Raw genomic sequence first — 22,836 nt, forward strand, 5'->3', positions numbered from 1 at the left:
TAGAGACGTTCAATATAGTAATAATTATAAATTGGAAACTTACCACTGCAATTTCACCTAAATTATTGTTTTTAAATATTGGCAAAAAAGTTTCACAATAGAAAAAACTGGTGGAGGTGCTCCAGTGACTCTGAATAACTGCACAAATGTAACAATTAATTTCAATGTGCAGAATTAAATGTCAAAGATATTTTCCGTTTCTAGACATCTCCTTGACCGGCAAAATTAAACTTGCCGATGTTATTACTGCAATATGTTATATAAATAATATTTTTAAAATATTAAAATGAAAAATAAATCATTACATAACCTTACCGTTTGTTTTAAGTTCGCATTTATAGACTGGGGGAAAAAAAAAGACAGACGTATATCACGGCCTGCTGGAGTATAGTAAACACAGAAAACATTTTAAAGCAACAATTTTGAAGATAGATATTTTTGTTTTGCAAAATTGCCGTCGTTGAACAGAAACCAAGATGGAGATTTCATTGCAACTAATTAGAAATTCCTCTTTCAGGTATGTAATAAACGATCTTCGCACAAAATAATGTACGATACACGAGCGGTATGTTTTCTTTCAATTCTCGGAAATTAAAAAATCTCAACTACGTTTCGCTTTTTCAAACTTTTCCTCGAACATGAAAACTTCAACATACCGCTCTTGTAACGCATATTACTATTTACGATCACATTTTTTCAGTGACGGTAGGCTATGTCATTTTTCACTAACGGTATGTTTTCTGGCCATAGAAATCAGTGGCGGTATTCCATACCGTCTCACTTCCCTCACTGATCGCATGTATGGCGACCCTGAGTTGCATGTATTGTCGTAATTTCTAGCTTACATGACGGCGATTAAATTGTGAATGACGCCTTGTAAATTATTAATATGGGCGCGAAATGTTCATTCATTGCCGTTATTACAATTTTTAGTATAATAGAAGCGTTTTTTTAGAACAGACAGGGCGAAAAATCGTTGCAATGTAATGTATGAATACTAAACAACATTTTAAGCACTTAAATGAATGACTTGCGACGAGACATTAAAATGAATTGCTTATGTATACTAAAATAGGCTTAAAATAATGGAGTATAGACATGCAATCTACACAGTCTGAACTGTGCGAATATTGTGGGCGTACTAAAAAAATATGTTTTAAATACACGCCACAACAAATCGACCGCTTAAACTGGTAATAACATGGATACGTGTGCAGTAAGCCTCGAAAGAAAGTGCGTAACAATTGAATGGTGAACCGTTTGCAAGGTTGCCAACTCAAAGTGTTCGTCATTATTATTATTATTATTATTATTATTATTATTATTATTATTGCTACTAGAGCTAGATGTCGTCCACATCTGTGGAGTAACGGTCAGCGCGTCTGGCCGCGAAACCAGGTGGTCCGGGTTCGAATCCCGGTCGGGGCTAATTACTTGGTTGAGGTTTTTTCCGGGGTTTTCCCTCAACCCAATACGAGCAAATGCTGGGTAACTTTCGGTGCTGGACCCCGGACTCATTTCACCGGCATTATCACCTTCATTTTATTCAGACGCTAAATAACCTAGATATTGATACAGCGTCGTAAAATAACCCAATAAAATAAAAATAAATAAAAGCTACATGTCAGCTATGAACAGTATGGGATGAAGATAAATGTAAATAAGACGAAGACCATGGTCAAAGGAAGAAAAGTAAAGAAGGTAAACTTGCGAATTCTAAATGAGGCAGTAGAGCAAATGGACAGCTTCAAATACTTGGGATAGGGTAAATTAGGGTCTGTTGGACAGACGGGCATGTTGGACACTTTGTACTTTAACATTTTACCTCGCCACTTGTGGGAACCACATTCTGCTAGAAGTCAATGACAGAAGTAGCCACGAGCCGTCAATGACTTCTAGCAGAATGTGGTGCCCACAAGTGGCGAGGTAAAATGTTAAAGTACAAAGTGTCCAACATGCCCGACTGTCCAACAGACCCTAATTTACCCTATACTATAAGCAGTAATACGAGCTGCTGCCAAGAAGTCAAAAGGAGAATAGCAGTGGCAAAGGAGGCTTTTGGTAGGAAAAGGAGCATTTTCTGCGAGCCTCTGCAAAAAGAACTAAGGAAGAGACTAGTAAAGTGCCTGTGTGGAGTGTAGCATTGTATGGGGCAAAAACATGGACATTACGACGAAGTTAAGAGAAACGACTAGAAGCATTTGAAATGTGGATATGGAGAAGGATGGAACGTGTGAAATGGACAGACAGAATAAGAAACGAAGCTGTGTTGGAAAGAGTGGGTGAAGAAAGAATGATGCTGAAACTGATCAGAAAGAGGAAAAGGAATTGGCTGAGTCACTGATTGAGAAGAAACTGCCTTTTTAAGGATATACTGGAAGGAATGGTGAACAGGAGAAGTGTTCGGGGAAGAAGAAGATACCAGATGATAGACGACATTAAGATATATCGATCATATGAGGAGACTAAGAGGAAGGCAGAAAATGGGAAAGATGGAGAATGCTCTCTCTCTCTGTACTCTTTCTAAATTGCCCTTCGTGTAGCAATGATGGAATTTGATCGCTAGAAACAGTGAGTTACATGGGGGAAAATGATGACCTTCTCGGGAACATGCTCCATCTCGCCCCGTGTAGTCGGCACCTAGGCACGCGCGCGTAGCGTCGAAGTAAGAATCTCACTCGATAACTCTACACTAGCCAGTGGCGGGATTCAGTTATACAGGGTGATCCGTTCAGGTATGGATAAAATAAAAACTCCGTAAAACATTTACTACTGAACTTTATTTGTTGAAACTTTGTGTATACAACACTGAAAGATGGGAGATTCCTCAGAGCTCAACATGACCCCCATTGCGCACCCTGCACAACTCATAACGGTGATGCAATTCAGCCCATGTCCGTTGTAACGTAAAAGGGGTATTTTGTTGAAAAGCTTGAGTAATTTTTACTCTCAGATCATCAATTTTTCTGGGCTTCTATGAATAGACAATGTTTTTAACAAAACCCCACACGAAGAAGTCAGGAGGGGTTAAATCTGGGGAGTTTGGGGACCAAACCAAGAGATAGCTGCTTCTCGTACTGGGTTTCGCCTGCGATCTCCTGCATGTTTTAACACAGAACCTATTTCTACAAATGTTCGATATCACAACATTATGGAATCGTATTTAGGTACATTACGCACACCATACTCACGACGAAATTCCCTTTGAACTCTTTTAACACTCTCAAATTTAACGTACCAAATAACACATTGTGCCCGCTGTTTATTTGTAGTAGCCATTTTAATCATTTACGATTTTCATTTGTCGTTTCAGATTATGCATTGCTGATTGTTATATGGAAACTTCAATCTTATAATCATAATATAACCAGCAAGAAATTTTTCCTACTATCATAATAGCTTTATAATAATAAATTAATATTATCCATATCCAAACGGATCAGACTGCATTGTGGTGAGCATAGCTGAAGATCGTTACGTAAGACAACCCGAGATAACCACAATAAGACACGCGTTCAGAAACTATGGAAGGGAGTCAAACCTGGATCGTCTAGGTTTGTAGTAGGAAACGGTATTACTGTAACTTGACTTAATACCTTATATAAGAAATACCTAAAATTATAATCATTGTTAACATGTTGAAGGAAACTGGCGTACTCCAGACGACTGTAAGGCAACTATAAGGCGAAAGGCAGGTAATAATCACATGTCAAATACTGAGATTCACTCGTCATTATACCATGTCGTTATCACTAATTACACCGACCGATAAATGACATCACACTTGATACAGATTTGTAAAATAACTGTGATGCGGCAGACTAGGTGAACTTCTTTGATGCGGCAGTAGACGACAAAAAATCTGTTTTCAAATAGCATCCGTGCAGTGCCGATGCTTCTTTTCTATTGTCACTTTAAACCCCAGATAACAGAATACATTGATAAAACAAATGCTGTGGACGGTAACCTGGAAACTTTAGGCAGAGTGTCGTCTGATAACTGGAGCAATGGGTCGCTGCTCATTGCTAGAACTATTTATAGACTCTTTGACACGGTCTGCCATTTTCTCAAAGGGTTGGCAATCTTACAACATAAAGCGTCTCTTTTAAAGCTCCGGTGTAGATGAGCGATATGTCCAAATAGCATTGTTGTAAACATTTTAGGGATACCACAGTCTACTATATACATTCACGAAGCTTGAGTTTTGAGGGTGCTAGAAACAATAGACTGTGACGGTACTGTTTTGAATTGCCTGTAATGAGGCGATATTAGCGATCCTAGTGGTGAGCAACTATCTAATGTTTGCATATTTACTACGTATTGAGCTTCGCGACTGTATATACTAGACTGTGGGGATACCATGTGCGAAACGAATACGTACACAGTGGTGCCAACTTACATGGGCCCATGATGCCCGAGCCCACCTAATGATTTGTCATATTATTATTATTATTATTATTATTATTATTATTATTATTATTATTATTATTAATTTACTCTTTTTAGGCTTAGATGGATTATAGGTACCGCCAGCCTATTTGATAATATCGGTACATATTCTTATCTGGAAATAGTATACTGTATTATCGATTGTTATTCTAATATAGCCAACTTAATAAAAATGATTCTTGTTTTTACATATTTCAGTAATACGTAATGTCAATGCCTTCTGCAAACTTTTTCATTATTCATTATAGTTTTTACACGCAAATATTTTCCCTGGACCTTGTAGTGTTTAAATACCCGTCATGGTGACATGTGAACAACAAACTTTAGTTCTCAATTATTCAAACAATAGGTATCGATAATTTCATTTATCGAACTGTTACTTCCGTTGACACTTTTTTAGGAGATGCATTAACTGGTGGTACATATAATGCATCTGTTCCCAATCTTACGTAACAGATTATAAATACAGAAAAGATTGCTAAGTTGGCAGCACTTTGAATTATGGATATTTAGAATCACGTTTAATTTTTGTATCATAATAAATAGTCTTTTGTGTGTAAGATAAATAATTTAATTTCCACACATATTGTAAGTTATTATTAAAGGAAATAAACTACAACAGGAATAGCATGTTGTTGTTGGTAGGGTATGAAGAAACATCACATACAAATTATAATCTCAAAAATTAAAGTTTGACTCTAATAATTACAAAGTGTAAATATGTTTAATTTTGCACTAATTTAATTCATATCGTAGTTCTTAGCACATTGCAATAATTTCTGATATTCTTATTATTTACGAAGACCTTTATACTTAAAATTCATATACGAGTAAATATACAGCCATTCGTATATATATATATATATATATATATATATATATATATATATATATATATATATATATAGAAAATGAAATGACTTTTGTCAACTTTTATTATTAGAATGAATTTAGAAGACCAGTATTATTTTATATAAAAAGTTTTTGAATAAAATTTATTGTTATTCTAGAAAATAAAGAAAAAGTTCCGTCATGGATGTTACAAGATTTGTTATCAAAAAGTGCAAAACTCAGGTCTCTGCCTCAAGCAAGAAAAGATTCATTCTCATAGTATCTACGTGAAAGCTATCCAAATCTCATGGCATCCAATTAGTTCACAAAAACATAATCGGTAAATATTTTATAGCTGTTTCCTTCATATCACGGGTGTTGCAATTGAGTTAATGTCCTTCATTTTTCCAGTTTCAAAACAACTGTGACATTTCTAAGTCAAAATATTCGCTTGAACTGTAAGATTTATAATTGTTATTAACCCGAACTACTGAAAATAAAGGGCAAAAAGAATATAGCACAGAGTAAAAGGTTCCATACTGCAAAGTTTAGGGGAAAAAGTAGCTATTATCTAGCCAAGACCACTTAGATTCAATACCCATAAAACTTGTAAAATATTTTACTTTTGAAAATACAACATTAGAATATTTAAATTTAGAGTCCTACACTAATAAAAAAACAAATATTTCAGAAATAGACTTTTTCATTGTAGTTCTCAGATTGCCCGCAATGGCTGATTAGTTGTTTTCTAATACGGCTCTAATTATGTTGCGCACGAAAAAAAAAACCTTTAAGATAGAGATGATAGCCTATGAATAGTCCCGAGTCAGTGTGGAAGTAAGAGAAAGGCCCGTTTCTATGGTAGAGCCCGGACGAGAAGTTATGGCACCGGCGCAAAGGACGCATTTTAGTTCGTTTGCTTGGACTCGCCCTCACACTAAACTGGAGGGGTGTTGGGTTAGTTGGTTACTAGCATTCCGAGTGTTCAGATCGTTGTGCTACTACCGCTATTGCTAATACTGAAAACATTGTCCTTCTGATCGCCCTCATTATGGCATTGTCTAAAGTGTGAAATCATAGAGTAGTTCATAGTCAAGGACATGAAATAGCATATAATGTATGGAAATTCATGTCAGAAGAGGCTGTAAACGGAATATCATTCCATTGAAAAGCGTGTGTGCAAGAGTACTGGCTGCCACTGGTATTTCAAAGCGAACCTTGGCAAGAATCAGGAAAGAAGGGGAAAATATTGAGGCAGGAACAGCAGATTCTTTCTCCAGTCCGGAAAAATCACAGCCGAAGAAGAAGATTGTTGCAGCTGTAGACAGTTTTGATGAGAAAGTCATAAGAAGACTCCTCTATAATTTCTCCGCTACCCATAAGCAGAGACCGACTCTGCAATCGCTTCTTCCAAGAATGGATATCAGTGTATGATTATGTGACTAAAGTAGAGAACAATTACATTGAAAGTGAGCAAGCGATGGACAGTATTTTGGAGAACATTACCATAAACTTAGGGACATCTGATTCCAGCACAGATCAGTCGTCTGATTCGGACGGAGAATAAGAATATAAAGATGGAATAGCGGGCGTAATTTCATTAGGTACCTTGGGACTCTTGAGTAGGAAAGTGGTGATACTAAGATAAGACGAATGTTTTTGGAAAGAGATGAAACGCATATGCTTGCCGCTCTGAGCTTGAGAACCGTAACCCAAACAACCCCCACTCCTCTACCCTGCTGGCCGGCAATTTAAAACTTAGCGCAGGTTGGTGCCATAACATCTCGTCTCAGCTCTAACAAGCTGAGTTGCCAAATTAGAGTTCTCGCGTGATGAGTGCTCAATAACTCTCTTGGCGCCATTCGTTGTACACATCTTGTCGGCTATTAATACTTTTTGCGTTTCATTCACTGCCGATTTTTGTATTCGTTTTTATATCTTGACGTTAATCGTTAATTAATGTTTCAAAATCGGCCATCTAACGTCACCAGGAAGCTCACATCAGCTGAGCACGTGGTTGCCCATTTTGGCAACGTAGTGTTGTAGGTCCAATATCGGCTACTTAACTGTCATGGCCCAACTTTCGAAGGAAAAAAAGGTATAATGAAGTGCTTTGTGTGGAATGTGATACTTTATGATGGGGTAGGCACATGGATATTACCATGGATGGGCAACTCGTGCTCCCAAAGTGCTAAAAACCTTGAAAGAGAGAAAGGCAGACGGAGCCAGCCGCAGCAGTTTCAAGTTGTTTGTAGTTTCGCTGCAAAAGCCACGGTGCGCTCTGGCGGCTCATGCAGGTGGTCGTGATATCTATTCCATGATTTGAATTTCAAAATGACGCATGGTACAGTAATAATTATAGTAATTTTAGACAGAATGTACCTAAACACGTAACAAAATTATATTATTTTCTAGCTTTGTAAATTAGTTTAATACTGGAAACACAAACTGAATACAACCTTTTCAAGATACAACAAATATAGTTGTAACACTTATTTATTATTAAAATATTTGTTAATATTTCTTATTATATGTATTATTTGAAACGTATAACGATAGAATTTAGAAGTCTTTATACATTAAAGAGTATTCCTCTGTTCTCAGAAAGGTAATAGTCTGTATTCGCAAACAACAACATAGTCAAGGAAGTATTTTTTACATGTCACCGCAGATGAAATAAGCTTACTTCTGCGCTCTTTCTTTACTTTGAGAGCTTTTACCTTTTTTCTTGTACTAAACTCTGCCCCAAGCACATACAGTATTGGAAGCAAAGAGTATATTTGGTAATTCTGACTTAGGCAACATTACGAAGAGTTCGATTCCTGATTTCGCTGGAATCTGAGTGGCGTGTTGTTCTGTAGATTTGTCAATTCAAGCTGTAATACATTTTCAGGATTTTCTATCGGCTGAAAGCCAAATGGATTTCAGAAACATCTCGATTCCTTGTCAATTGTCACTGTTTCTCCAAACTTAAAGTAAATTCTGCTGCAGGTCTTGAAGTACGGTCTTATATTTGATAAGAATATTTTCTTATCACTCTTCAAGATAGTTCATATTCAAAGAAAGTGAAGTTGTCTATGTTCAACATGATACTGCCACATTTCAAATTTATCCATAAATGCTCTTAGCTAGTCGATTATATGTCGTGCAATTCTGTAACTCGCACGCACAACGTGCTAATGATATTTGATATCAGTCTCACCTTGTTGATATCTCATTTTTACCTTTAGCTGTTCTAAAGCAGATGCAGACAGTATTTCTTTACTAAAACCTTCGCTGTATATTTGTAACATAAAATGTCATGCGTAAGAAAGTGTAATAGAACATAATGCAAGCTTTACCTCTCTTCTTAATAAAAAAAATTCTCTTTCGACTCGTAACTAAAGGGAAATGATCTGGGAATTATAATGTTTTTCACTTAAAACGAGCCGCCACTGACTGCAGACGCGTTCGAACTTGTGTCTTGAAAGAACCGCACACAGACAGTATAGCTAGTACAGAGTCCGTTCTACCTGCACTGAGATTGTTTCGACACTTTGAGAGCACGAGTTGCCCACCCATGGATATTACGATGAAGTGAAGACAAACGACCTGAAGTATTTGAAATGTGGATGTGGAGAAGAATGGAGAGTGTCAAGTGAACAGACAAAATAAGAAATAAAGCTGTGTTGGAAAGAATGGGTGAAGAAAGAATGATGTTGAAACTAATCAGGAAAAGAAAAAGGAATTGGTTGGGTGACTCGCTGAGAAGAAACTGCCTAGTGAAGGATCCACTGGAAGAAATGGTGAACGGGAGAAAATTTCGGCGCAGAAGAAGATAGATTTTTATTTTTATTTTAGTAGGTTATTTTACGACGCTTTATCAACAGCTTAGGTTATTTATCGTCTGAATGAGATGTCGGTGATAATGCCGGTGAAATGAGCCCGGGGTCCAACACCGAAAGTTACCCAGCATTTGCTCATATTGGGTTGAGGGAAAACCCCGGAAAAAACCTCAACCAGGTAACTTGCCCCGACCGGGAATCGAACCCGGGCCACCTGGTTTCGCAGCTAGACGCGCTAACCGTTACTCCACAGGTGTGGACAAGAAGATAGATGATAGACAGCAATAGGATACGGAATATATGTGGAATCTAAGAGGAAGGCAGAAAATAGGAAAGATTGGCGAATGCTAGGTTTGCAATAAAAGACCTGCCCTGAACAGAAAACTATAAATTAATGAATACTTTATCTTATACTTCGTATAGATATAATGAGAAAGTATAAATGAACGTAGAAAACCACAATGTTCAAAGGGATGAGAAGCAACATCACAAAACTATCGCAGTAGCTTCCTGAAGCTGTGAGCGGTACCGCGCCTGGTAATAGCTACTGTACAGTGTGTTACAAATAACTTTCGCTTGTTTGTCGTGCCAGATTCGGAAGCGCAATACGCGTGCATAGTGTAGAGCTGCGTGGTCTGGGGAAGTGCGATACGATTCCATTCAAACACATAACTCGCCTTCAGAATCTGGCGCGATGTTCTTGAGGCCGCATCTTCGACCAACTAGTGCGACAAGTCGAATAAACATGGCCGTTCGAGTGTTCTGCGGCGGAAGGCCTGAAACAGGCTGTGCGAACAGCGACACAAACGGTTTCTCAGTCCGTGATTTGTAACACAACCACAAAATTATCCCAAACATTTAATATGCAAATAATTCATTTTCAATGGACATCCAAATTCTTGCTTGCATTTAATACTAGACCTTTAGTCGATTCTCCAGATTTAATATATTTTAAAAACAACGAACCGAAGATTAGCGGAATCCAAAGACCATTAAGATATTATTTAAATTAGAATCAGCCATATTTATAGATTACATAGACAGAGAAGATTTTGCAGAAGTGATAAAAAATCGAACGACATTCTCCTTCCTTGGGGATATTTTCTACAAAGAGGGGAGTAAGTTAACAATGGTCATATTAACTACAAAGACATTATTGTGATGTGATGCGAGAAAATGGCGAGTTACTTCCGGGCAGCTAGGCTGACCAGATTTTTTATGATCCAGCAGGGGACATCGGCAATTTCAAGAAAAACCACAGACACTTGTCTAGTCACTATCCGTTGAAATGTTGCAAAAATACATTTTACAGTAGATATAATTATAGAACTTTGCACACTAAATTATTACAGTTATCTTAACTTTTTAATTAAATGAATAACGTAACTCCTGTACATAATTATGGCCACTAAAGATCCAATTTCAGTACTGACGCATGCATGGAAGTCTTCCACATAATATTATACACACTGAACTCTAACACACATTTTACAAGTACTTGTCTGAAGAATATATCTTTTTAAGGATCTGTTTATTCCCATACACCTTCACACTAAGTTCTTCACAAGAGAAATGAAAGTTTGTTTTCACTTGTAACAAAACTGTTTCAATTTTCATTCTTGACTTTTCATCAGTCCAGATTGAGTTCATTGTGAAGAAAAGTCTTTCAACTGACGAATTACTGACTGAAAGATACATGATTAATGACACTATTTAGAGAAGATTTTCAAATGGAATAGAATTTTTTTTTTAATGATGAAAAACGTCATACCAATTTTCACTTGTTGGTTTGTCACAAAACTTCTCGTTTTTCTTTTAATGGACGCTGCGGCAGTTCTAAACCTTCCGCGCAACGCGAATGAGGACAAAGATGGAATGTTCTTCTTAAAGAGTGCAGAATATCTCATACTGTGCCCGCTGGTTCTTCTGTCTCATACTGAGAACCGTTCAGAAATGTGCATGAATCACAGCAGTTTCATCACGATACTTAAATATTCACGTGTAAAATGTTATTGAAACAAAATCAAAACTTCTGGGGACAAAATAAATTTCCGGGGACAAAAACGGCGACATTTGCTCCCCGGGAACAGCAACTCAAAACCGGGGACGTCTGGTCAGCCTAAGGCCAGCTCCCTGCGCGGTCTGCGATGCGCGGGCTGTTAGAGATGCGGCAGTCGCCATATGGCATTCGCTGTAGTCACAAATCGTGTTAAGAAAGTCTTGATTTTTCAAGTCCACAAAGTTAGTTATAAAGTTTACTGACTATTATTGTGTATTTGAATGCCTACCAACAAATTCTCATTGTGTGTACTTGTATATAAAACGCACAGTATCCCAGAATATATATTAAAATTCACAATTGTAACTAGTTTATAAAGTAATCATACAATTTAATTTGTCATCTAGTTTAAGTAGGTATTTAAGTTCGATAATCAAGTAGAAGTGCTGTAGAAAAGCTTCGTTTCGATTGTTCACTGAACCTGTTTCTTTTGGCGTCTTCTAATTGTTTCGGCAGAAGGCACAAGTCTATTTGGAAACTATATTCGAAATTTGCGTATTCTTTTCGCACACGACTTTCTGCCTTTTATAATAATAATAATAATAATAATAATAATAATAATAATAATAATAATAATAATAATAATAATGCTTTATTTTTTCTGGCAGAGTTAAGAACGTGAGGCTTCCTCTTCCACTCAACCAGAGGATAAAAAGGAAATACATGATGATACGTATAATGTTAGTACAACAGAAAGCGAGAAATAGAAGGGAGTAAGTCTAGATAGGAGAGAGACTAGAAGAGAATAGGCAGCAATTCAGTTAAAACACAAGAATAGGAAGTAACCAGGAAACACTTGGCAAATATATTAAAATAAAAGGGTGGTATATATTATTTGTTTAGTTCACAATTAACAACTAACGACTCAAATCTATACTAATAATAAATCTGTAGCCGAAATTTTTCTGGTAATTTTCGATTTTCCAAAAATAATTGGTCCTAACATATATAATCAACCACCCTGAAACCGAAAATCGCTTTTTTGACATTTTTGTTTGTATGTATGTCTGTCTGTCTGTATGTTTGTTACCTTTTCACGCGATAATGGCTGAACGGTTTTCGATGAAAATTGGAATATAAGTTAAGTTCGTTACAACTTAGATTTTAGGCTATATGGCATTCAAAATACATTATTTAAAAGGGGGGTTATAAGGGGGTCTGAATTAAATAAATCGAAATATATCGCTTATTATTGATTTTTGTGAAAAATGTTACATAACAAACGTTTCTTTAAAAATAATTTGCGATAAGTTTTATTCCTTAAAAATTTTGATAGGACTGATATTTAATGAGATAAATGAGTTTTAAAATTAAAATAACTACCATCTAAGGCCGTGTAATGAATTAAAAAAAAAATGACTTCGTCTATAAGGGGCCTTGGACAGCAACAATCGAAAGCTATGAAAGATAGGCTACAGAGAATGTTTCTGTGTTTGCATAAAGGAATATCAGAAGCTAAATTAACCGATTTGTATAATTAATTATTATTTCACCATTGGAAAGTGTAGTTTCTCTAGATGGACATAATGCTATAATGTTATTACAGTAACTTCTGAGTGAATCGAGGACAGGTAAGATTAAAATAGATTCTTATGCACAGAAAACTTGATAGGCTATTCTGTACATTGGTTTCCTGTATTTTCTAAACTAATTTTTATGACCAAATGAGTGGTCTCTGGATCAAAATGATCGCATTTTAATCTTTTAATTCAATTTAAATTAAGTAACATAATAAACGATTTATCCTTCTATCAAACACGAATGTTCCCTGGATCAAATGTCCTATTTTAATTATATAATTACTTTATATTTATTTCTAACGGGTGCAGCGGAGCACACGGGTACGGCTAGTCTAAAATATAACTTCACACATTCACATATTTAGGCTAAGTTTACATAATATATAATTATACGTCAATCGTGCGAGTTCAGATTTTGAGGTATTTACCCTCTGGCTTATTGCGACCTTCTAGTAAATTTACAGCTACATAACGTTTTTAACTAAATAATCTAGCCGGGGTTGTGTCTCCACCGTGCATTAGTAGTTCTAGAATCCACAACTGAAGGTACAGGTTATCCCTGTTTGTTATAAGTGACGACGACCCCTTTAACAGATTTCTTAATGGCTGAAGAAGGAATTACAATAAAAGAAAATCTTGTTGAATGGAGTGTAAATCTTAATTTTCTAATAGGATGCAAAATTTATATACAGGGTGTAAGTAATATAACTCTGCATATTTTAACAGTTTATTCCTCGGATAGGATAAAACAAATAATTATTATAATAACATATTAGTCCCAAATAAATACTTTTCTGATATAAAAATCATTTTCTCCCTAAATGTTAACACTGTGTTTCTCGATAAGTACGATCCATATTATTCTGATTTTTATTCTGATTGGTAGAAAACTCATAATAATTATTTATCACATTAACGTTTTTCAATAAAATGGGCGGTTTTCTTTCAAATTAAATAAAGGCATTAACGCGTATCGTTATATCCTGTCAATAGGAAATCTGGCAATCCTGCTGCGGTGACTAAGAGATGGCACGCTGAAATTCAGACTGAGTGCGCGTGTGTTTTCATAGTTAAGCAGGCGATGCGCTGTTGCCAAACTACGCAGATTTTCAGCCTAATTTTCTAATTAACCATGCACTTCAATCTACAAAGTTTCATCACATCCACTCTCTATTTCGAAGATAATTTGATTTTATACTCTTTCCTTCTAAATGCATTTTAATGGGGCGAATGTTGTCGGGTTATCCTAAAAAAATAATTATGTAGTAGCAAGGTTCTAATTTCTGACTTGGACCAGCTTACCGTATTCCCACATTTTGGCGACACTCTCCATGCTATTAGTTGTTCCCATATTCCTTCAATCTCGTGGGTAAAATTCCATTGTCTAACTCATTTTGTACATTTTTAAAGCGTTGCAAAGTCGTCAATTCGTGTTTATTCATTTATTTATTTATTTATTTATTTATTTATTTATTTGTTTATTTATTATTTATTATTTATTTATTATTTATTTATTTATTTATTTATTCATTTAATTCATTCATTTAATGTATTCGTTTATTTATTTATTTATTTATTTATTTTATTCATTTAATTCATTCATTTATTTATTCGTTTATTTATTTATTTATTCATTTAATTCATTCATTTGTTTATTCATTCATTTATTTATTCATTTATTTATTTATTTTATTCATTTAATTCATTTATTTATTTTATTCATTTATTTATTTTATTCATTTAATTCATTTATTTATTTATTTATTTATTTATTTATTTATTTATTTATTTTATTCATTTAATTCATTCACTTATTCATTTATTAGTTTATTTTATTCATTTAATTCATTCATTTATTCATTCATTCATTTATTTATTTTTTTTATTTGTTTATATTTATTCATTTATTTATTTATTTTATTCATTTAATTCATTCATTTATTTATTCATTTATTTATTTGTTTGTTTATTTATTTTATTCATTTAATTCATTCATTTATTTATTCGTTTATTTATTTATTTATTTATCTATTTATTTATTTTATTCATTTAATTCATTCACTTATTCATTTATTTGTTAATTTTATTCATTTAATTCATTCATTTATTCATTTATTTATTTATTTATTTATTTATTCATTTATTTATTTATTTATTTATTCATTTATTTATTTGTTTATATTTATTCATTTATTTATTTATTTATTTTATTCAATTAATTCATTCATTTATTTATTTATTTTATTCATTTAATTCATTCATTTATTAATTTATTCATTCATTTATTTATTCATTTGTTTGTTTGTTTATTTATTTATTTATTTATTTGTCCATTTATTTATTTTATTTATTTACTTATTTATTGATTTATTTATTTCTTCATTTATTTATTTACTCATTTATTTATTTATTTACTTATTCATTTATTCATTCATTTATTTATTCATTTATTTATTCGTTCGTTCATTTATTTATTTACTTATTTACTTATTTATTTATTTATTTATTTATTTATTTATTTATTTATTTATTTATTTATTTATTTATTTATTTATTTATTTATTTATTTATTTTATCCATTTAATTCATTCATTTATTCGTTCATTTATTTTTTCATTTATTTGTTTATTTATTTATTTATTTTATTCATTTAATTCATTCATTTAGTCATTTATTTATTTATTTACTTATTCATTTATTCATTCATTCATTTATTTATTTACTTATTCATTTATGCTTTTAATTTTTATTTATTTTTTATTTATTTATCTATTTATTTATTTCCTTATCTATTTATTTATTCATTCATTTATTTATTTATTTATTTATTTATTTATTTTTCCATTTCTCCTTTCTTCTTACAGTTCATAATTTATCTATTTATGAAGTAGATGGAAGAGTGTTACTCACGAATCCGCACACATTACAGAAACTTCAGGCTAATATTGAGCAAAGAATTAGAAAAATTATTTTCAGTTGATTTAGACGAGTAGGTGAGAACACATTCTCGCGATGTCAAGTTTGTATACGGAAAATCGACACTTTCAACATCTACTGTAAGGTAGTTTCCAAAATCCATTTCTGCTTCCGCGGTTGTAGGCAGCATTCTACCGGCTGACGCTCGATCTGTCGCCCGGCAGCCAGATCTGCTGCTACGGCAGCTATATGTAGAGTATTAAGGACCCTGTACTCACTATATCGATTGTGTTGAACAGCAACCTCGTATGTATGTCAAAAGATTATATTTTACAGGAGAGTAAAAGAATATTTTAATATCTTTAAAAAAATGTTATGTTTTATTTAACGACGCTCGCAACTGCAGAGGTTATATCAGCGTCGCCGGATGTGCCGGAATTTTGTCCCGCAGCAGTTCTTTTACATGCCAGAAGATCTACTGACATGAGCCTGTCGCATTTAAGCACACTTAAATGCCATCTACCTGGCCCGGGATCGAACCCGCAACCTTGGGCATAGAAGACCAGCGCTATACCAACTCGCCAACCACGTCGACTATCTTTAAAATGAAACAATTTCTGTCATCAGAGGATATTTAAATTTGTTCTTGTGAAGTTTGTATCCATGCCTTGACTTAAAATAAGGTTGTAGAAGATTATTAGGGGAAGTTTTTTGGTGAGGAACAAGAGAAGTCTTATTTTGCTGATTTTTTTTACGTATGTGGTTGTTGTTCAATACCATTGATATGCCACTTGTATTTGTAAAGTTATTTCATCTCTCACTTCCATTTGATTATGAACTAACGCAACGCAAATCAAATATCAGTCCCCTATGTGGTGTGGAAGGATATCGAAGTTTGAATCAATTGAGCTATCATATCAACTGATCAGAAGTGTTTTGCGATTCGTCGGAAAGAAGAGTGTCCGTACCGTAGCGGCCGTTAGCGAAAACGATCTGGTGACCTCGGAGCGCAGATACACAGTGAACCTCTACCAACCCACCGTCCAGGAACATGCGGTTCAACTCACACACCTCTCCGAATGATTTACCACCAAGTTTCCAGAAAACAATGGCTATTATTTCTTGTACGGAGAGCATCTTTTCAAACACATGTGAAAGAAAATATATTACTGTTATCATGAAAATGATCGTTACTTTTGGGACACCCGGTATTATAACGTGGGACATTCGTCTCTTCTTTCGTAGGCAATGGTTAATAAATGTAGCTCTACAGCAAGAAAGTGAAGTGGTACGTACTTAGTGCCCCAGGAGACCAAGATGAGCGTGATGAGGGACATGGTCATGGCCAGCGTCCGGAAGGGGAAGAGCTGGCGCTCGCCGTCCCAGCCCGGGTAGTGGATCAAGGCGGGCAGTCCCAGCAGAGGCTCTCCTCCCGTCATGCGCACTAGGAACGCCACGATGTAGGCTGCCAGGCTCCCGTAAGTGTTACAGTGGTGCTTGAAGTGCACCACCATCAGCAGCTGTGGGAACAGGATCACGTACACGAGGTCCGAACACATGGACCTGCAAAAAGGAACCCAAAACTATCGTAATCTCTGAATTGGCTTAACCTTTTCTTTTGGTGGTCACTCCTTTCGCTACTAACAACGCACGTTGTCTTCGAAACGCAGAACAATAATAGATATGACTATAGAGATACAGTGTGTCCCAAATTGATATATATACACTCTTTGAAATACTATTTCACAGCAAAGAAATGAGATATAAATACGATTTTTGCGATTTATGATTCAGAAGGCAGTTGAAATCATGAAAACATGTTCTCCTGTTCATAAACAAACATACGATGCAATTGTCGTTCGATGAACTTAAGTGGATACTGAAATGTTATTGCAAAGTGGAGAATGTTGTTGAGGTTCAACGGCGTTGGAGGGTTGAATTTGGAACGCAACCACCAACAAGGTTAACTATCACAAGAATCCAAGACAAGTTTGAAGTCGACGGAACTGTGCAAGATGTGTTGAAAGGGCGGTGCGGGAGATAGAGAAGTTCCACCGATAACGAGAGTGTTGATGCAGTCATGCAGGCTTTTGCACAATCCCTAAAGAAGTCAATGAGACAATGTTCTCGTGAGATTGGTATCAGGAAATCCAGGGTTGATCGAATTTTGCGAGCTCAAAAATGGAAGCCTTAGATTCCGAGACTTGTCCACGCACTAAATGAGGACGACCTAGAGATGGATAGGATGAAGAGGAAGTGCTGCGGAGTTCCCGCCTCGATCTCCGGATTTAACCCCTCTAGATTTCTACCTATAGGGAGCTCTAAAGGACACAGTATACGTCACAAAACCACAAACACTGGTGGAACTGAGAGTTCAGATTGAACATGCCTGTAATGATATTCCATTAGCAACAATCTGTTGTAAGTCGTTATTGGGAGTGTACTGTGGAGGAAGGGGACCATTATGAACATGTACGGGTTTAAGAAATACGAAACAGCAAAAATCGTATTTCTGTCTCATCTCGTTGCTGAGAAATGGTGTTTCAAAATGTGTATACATCAATTTGGGACACTCTGTATAGGCTACAAATCTTACTTTCATGTATAGCTCCCTGTAGAGCTGACTTGAATAATTTCAAGGGAAAAATTGTTTTGGAACCGGGAATCGAACCCGGAGCCTTTGGCTGAACGCGCAAACGCTCTAACGACTGAGCTACCCAGGAACTGTACCAGACCGCGACTCAATTACTCGCTCTTTTATCCACGTATCTCAAGTGGGTTAATAAGAGTCAGAAACCCCAACATTGAGTTCACACTTTCTGTGTGACTTAAATTTTTCTGTTAACGAACAGTAATGCATACTATACAAATCTGGCTATCAGGTACATATAATACGCGTTAATGGCAGTGGAGGACATAGTCGTTGTTAGGGCGAAAATGTTTTGAGATCTGTAGCGTGGTTCATAAGAAACTACAGTTTTAATTCTTCCTCAGCACAGATGTGTAGTATTTAAACAGAAAAGTGAAGCGTATATCTAGTCATCGTATGAACCAAAACTTTTGGCTAGGAGCATGCGTTTTGTGGCATCCTTTGGCTTAGAAAATACTCAAGTCGTTCAAATATTATGTCATCCATTTTACGTAGTATTCAGAATGATTCAATTGCCCTTCCTTTTCAGTTTTATGCTGCTCCATTTTATATCATACCCTCCAAATTGCGGTAACTGTTTCTAGGAGATTTCAACGCAAGGTTTAGTGTGAAACTTCTGCATGTCTTCGTTGGCGGTAGAATTCATGAGAAAATCTTAACATTTTTACCGTGACATAGAAGTTCGAGAAATCTCCGCTAGATGCATCATAAGCCAAACTGCATGCGTGCTGCTGTTATTCGAGTGTCGCGTAATCTACTTGCACGGAAGTATAACAACTTATTTCAAATATAAATATTTATGTATTTGGGGATATATTTTATGTAAAATAAAATAGGCTAATATAATATGTTAATCAATTACGTTTTATTCACAAGCGAAAACCTCACTCATATTCTCAATACCAAAATCAAATGCAATACAAAGTGCATTACAGTAAAATAACCATATCTGCAATGTTAGAAAGCAAAATGAAAATAGAAATGAATGAAAAAAAAACTTATTCTCGCAATAATTTAGATTCTGTGAATTTCCTGTCACCTTTTCCTTCCATGAAATGAGCAGCGGAGTATGTTCTCAGTCTCCTGAAATTAATCATCATCATCTTCACTTCATGGTTTAGGCTTAGTGCCTGTTCCGTCTTCACATTTTATTCAGTTCCACCTCTTCCTAGGACGTCCGACATCTCTTTTGCCTTTAGGTTGGTATTGTTGTATCAGTGCTGGAATTCTTTCATTATCCATTCGAGACAGGTGTTCTTTCCACTTTCCTTTATAATCTTCAACTTTATCGTTTATGTTGTATATATTTAATTCTTTACGGATATCCTCATTTCTTATCAGATCCGTTCTTGTACATCCCTTTACTCTGCGAAGAAACCTCATCTCTGCAGCCTGTAATTTACTTTTATCTCGTTCTTTAATTATCCATGATTCGCTTCCATATGTCAACACAGGTACTGCCATAGTTTTATAGAACTTTAGTTTTGTTTCTTTTCTAGTTTTATTTTTTAGTGTTCTATTTATTGTTCCGCATATCCACTGAAATTTGCTTATTTTGTTGTTAATATCTCTATCTACATCATAAGTTATATTACAACCTAAATAATCAAAATGAGATACTTGTTCTATGGGCTTATTATCAACTATTATTTTTGTACGAATTGGAAATTTACCACTGTGGGCCATTACTTTAGTTTTATGAGTTGATATCCTCAAATTATAGTCTTCTTTTCCATGTAGGTGTAGTTTGTGAATGGCATATTGCAATTTTTCTTCACTGTCTTGTATTAATGTTACATCATCGGCAAACATTAGAATATTTAAAAATGTATCTTTACTAATCTTTATACCTGGATTCACCTCCATTTTCCATTTTTTAATTAAGTCATCTAGATATATGTTGAAGAGACTAGGTGATAGGCTACAACCTTGTCTGAGTCCTTGATTTATTCTTATTTCTTCTGTTTTCGATGTTCCTGTGTTTATTATTATCTTTGTATCTGTGTAGAGGCATTTTATTATTTCTATCAAATGTGGAGGGTAACCTTTATTATACATTATTTTCCATAATTTGGATCGTTCTACACAATCAAAAGCTTTATCGAAGTCAACAAAAGCTATGTGCGTTTCTAGATTGACTTCTCGTCGTTTCTCTAAAATTCTCTTTATACTAAAAATATTGTCACTGCATGAGCGCCCTTTTCTAAAACCCATCTGCTCTTCTTCTAGATTCACTTCAGATATCATTTTTAGGCGATTATTAATTATTTTAGTATATATTTTATAAGTAGTATTTAAAAGGCTTATTCCTCTGTAGTTTTTACAATTATTTCTTTCTCCTTTTTTAAAAAGTGAAATTACTTCTGCTACTTTCCAAGTCTTGGGAATTGTGTAACTTCTCCAGCATTCATTTAGTAAAAGTAGTAGTCTCAAATGTAGGATTAAACCTCCATATTTCAATAATTCAGTGTTTATGCCATCGGGTCCACAAGCCTTTCTATTTTTCATATTGCCTAGTGCTGTTTTCAGTTCTTCTAATGTAATTGGATCGACCGAAGTATCATAGCTAGGTGTATTTTCTTCTATTTCCATTCCTGATTTTTCGTTGCACCACAATGATCTATAATGTCGCTTCCAATGCTCTTTGTCTATTACATTTATATTTGCTGTATCTCTTTCTGATGAAATTAATATATACAGAATTGTTTCTGCTTTTCTTTGCAAATTATTTCGAAGTCCATCAGTGAGCAGGTATGAGAGACCTAACAGAGAAATTTCTGCTCGGTTCCGAAGAAATTACTTACGTGTGGATGAACAATAAAAGGATAATGTCAAAGGAATAGAATAAAAAAAGGAAGGGCTCGTTTGAAGTCTTATAACAAAACACTATTTAGTATAGTATACTATTGTATACAGAATCTTCCAACAGTAACGAATAATTGGAAGCTTTCACTTACAAAGGAATATTTTTATGAAAACAAAATAATTTGCGAATATTGTGCAAGTTATGAAGTTCTCGAGAACATTAATTGTAAACGACACCATATTTTTTAATATCTTCGAAACTAGCAATTTTTCGTATCGCAATGCAATGATTCATTTGTTTATAATGATTATTGTTACTATGGTAACTACTCAATTTGTTTATATATTTTGTTAGTATCTGTGTTATGAAAGTAATTTTATTGAATAAATCGACATGAAACAAGATGTTCTTGACAGAAAATGAGATAGTTGATATTTTTATGATGATAAGAGTTGATGAACGAAAACGTACAGTACTTAACATAAAATACGCATACTTTGTAACTAACTCGTCCAAATCGGCTGCTTATTTCTCTGTCAACTGTGAGTAGAATAGAAGGAAATATGGACATGTTAGAGATATATAAAGATGGACCGAAAGAAGAGGACGCGTAGAATGACTTGTAAGGTCACCTGATCATACCCAACTTCATTAATTTTTGTGCGGATATCTGGCAAATAGTGTCTGCTATGAGACCTGGACGAATAGAAGATGAGAATGAGGAAGCAGTATAGAGAAATGCAACCAACAACAATTGAAAATATTAAGGACTTTGTACTAGGCCTTAGCATTGCCAGATTGTAAATGAGAAACATTCAGAAAATCAATTAAAATTTTGATAACTTTTGTTCAGAAATTTAAATAATTCAGAGGAAAGTACAACTCAGTTAGAAGACTAAAATCTTCCAGGAACGTAAATAACAAAATCTTTATTTCTTTATTCGTTCATTTCTTCATTCTTTTATTTGCTTATTTCCTTGCTTGCGTATTTGCTTGCTTGCTTATTTGCTTACTTGCTTCCTTATTTGCTCGCTTGCTTGCTTATTTGCTTGCTTGCTTATTTGCTCGCTCGCTTGCTTGCTTATTTGCTTGCTTGCTTATTTGCTCGCTCGCTTACTTGCTTATTTGCTTGCTTGCTTGCTTGCTTGCTTATTTGCTTGCTTGCTTGCTTATTTGCTTGCTTGCTTGCTTGCTTATTTGCTTGCTTGCTTGCTTGCTTATTTGCTCGCTCGCTTACTTGCTTATTTGCTCGCTCGCTTGCTTGCTTATTTGCTTGCTTGCTTGCTTATTTGCTCGCTCGCTTGCTTGCTTGCTTATTTGCTTGCTTGCTTGCTTGCTTGCTTATTTGCTTGCTTGCTTGCTTATTTGCTCGCTCGCTTGCTTGCTTATTTGCTCGCTCGCTTGCTTGCTTATTTGCTTGCCTGCTTATTTGCTTGCTTGCTTATTTGCTTGCTTGCTTGCTTATTTGCTCGCTCGCTTGCTTGCTTATTTGCTCGCTCGCTTGCTTGCTTGCTTATTTGCTTGCTTGCTTGCTTATTTGCTCGCTCGCTTGCTTGCTTGCTTGCTTGCTTGCTTGCTTATTTGCTTGCTTGCTTGCTTGCTTATTTGCTCGCTTGCTTGCTTGCTTGCTTGCTTGCTTGCTTATTTGCTTGCTTGCTTATTTGCTTGCTTGCTTGCTTATTTGCTCGCTCGCTTGCTTGCTTATTTGCTCGCTCGCTTGCTTGCTTATTTGCTTGCTTGCTTGCTTATTTGCTTGCTTGCTTGCTTATTTGCTCGCTCGC

At 35.0% G+C, this 22,836-nt stretch overlaps 1 protein-coding gene across 2 annotated transcripts in view; it reads right to left on the reverse strand.

The window, feature by feature from the left end:
• Nucleotides 1-22,836, reverse strand: part of ChT (choline transporter) — a 149,244-nt gene that overhangs the window by 14,779 nt on the left and 111,629 nt on the right. For both annotated transcript variants that reach the window (XM_069817116.1, XM_069817115.1), the window contains exon 11: nucleotides 16,896-17,162. In XM_069817116.1, the coding sequence (XP_069673217.1) occupies nucleotides 16,896-17,162 (267 nt within the window). The remainder of the gene's footprint in view (nucleotides 1-16,895; nucleotides 17,163-22,836) is intronic.

This window comes from Periplaneta americana, chromosome 17 (genome assembly GCF_040183065.1).
Source record: "Periplaneta americana isolate PAMFEO1 chromosome 17, P.americana_PAMFEO1_priV1, whole genome shotgun sequence".
Taxonomy (NCBI): Eukaryota; Metazoa; Arthropoda; class Insecta; order Blattodea; family Blattidae; genus Periplaneta; species Periplaneta americana.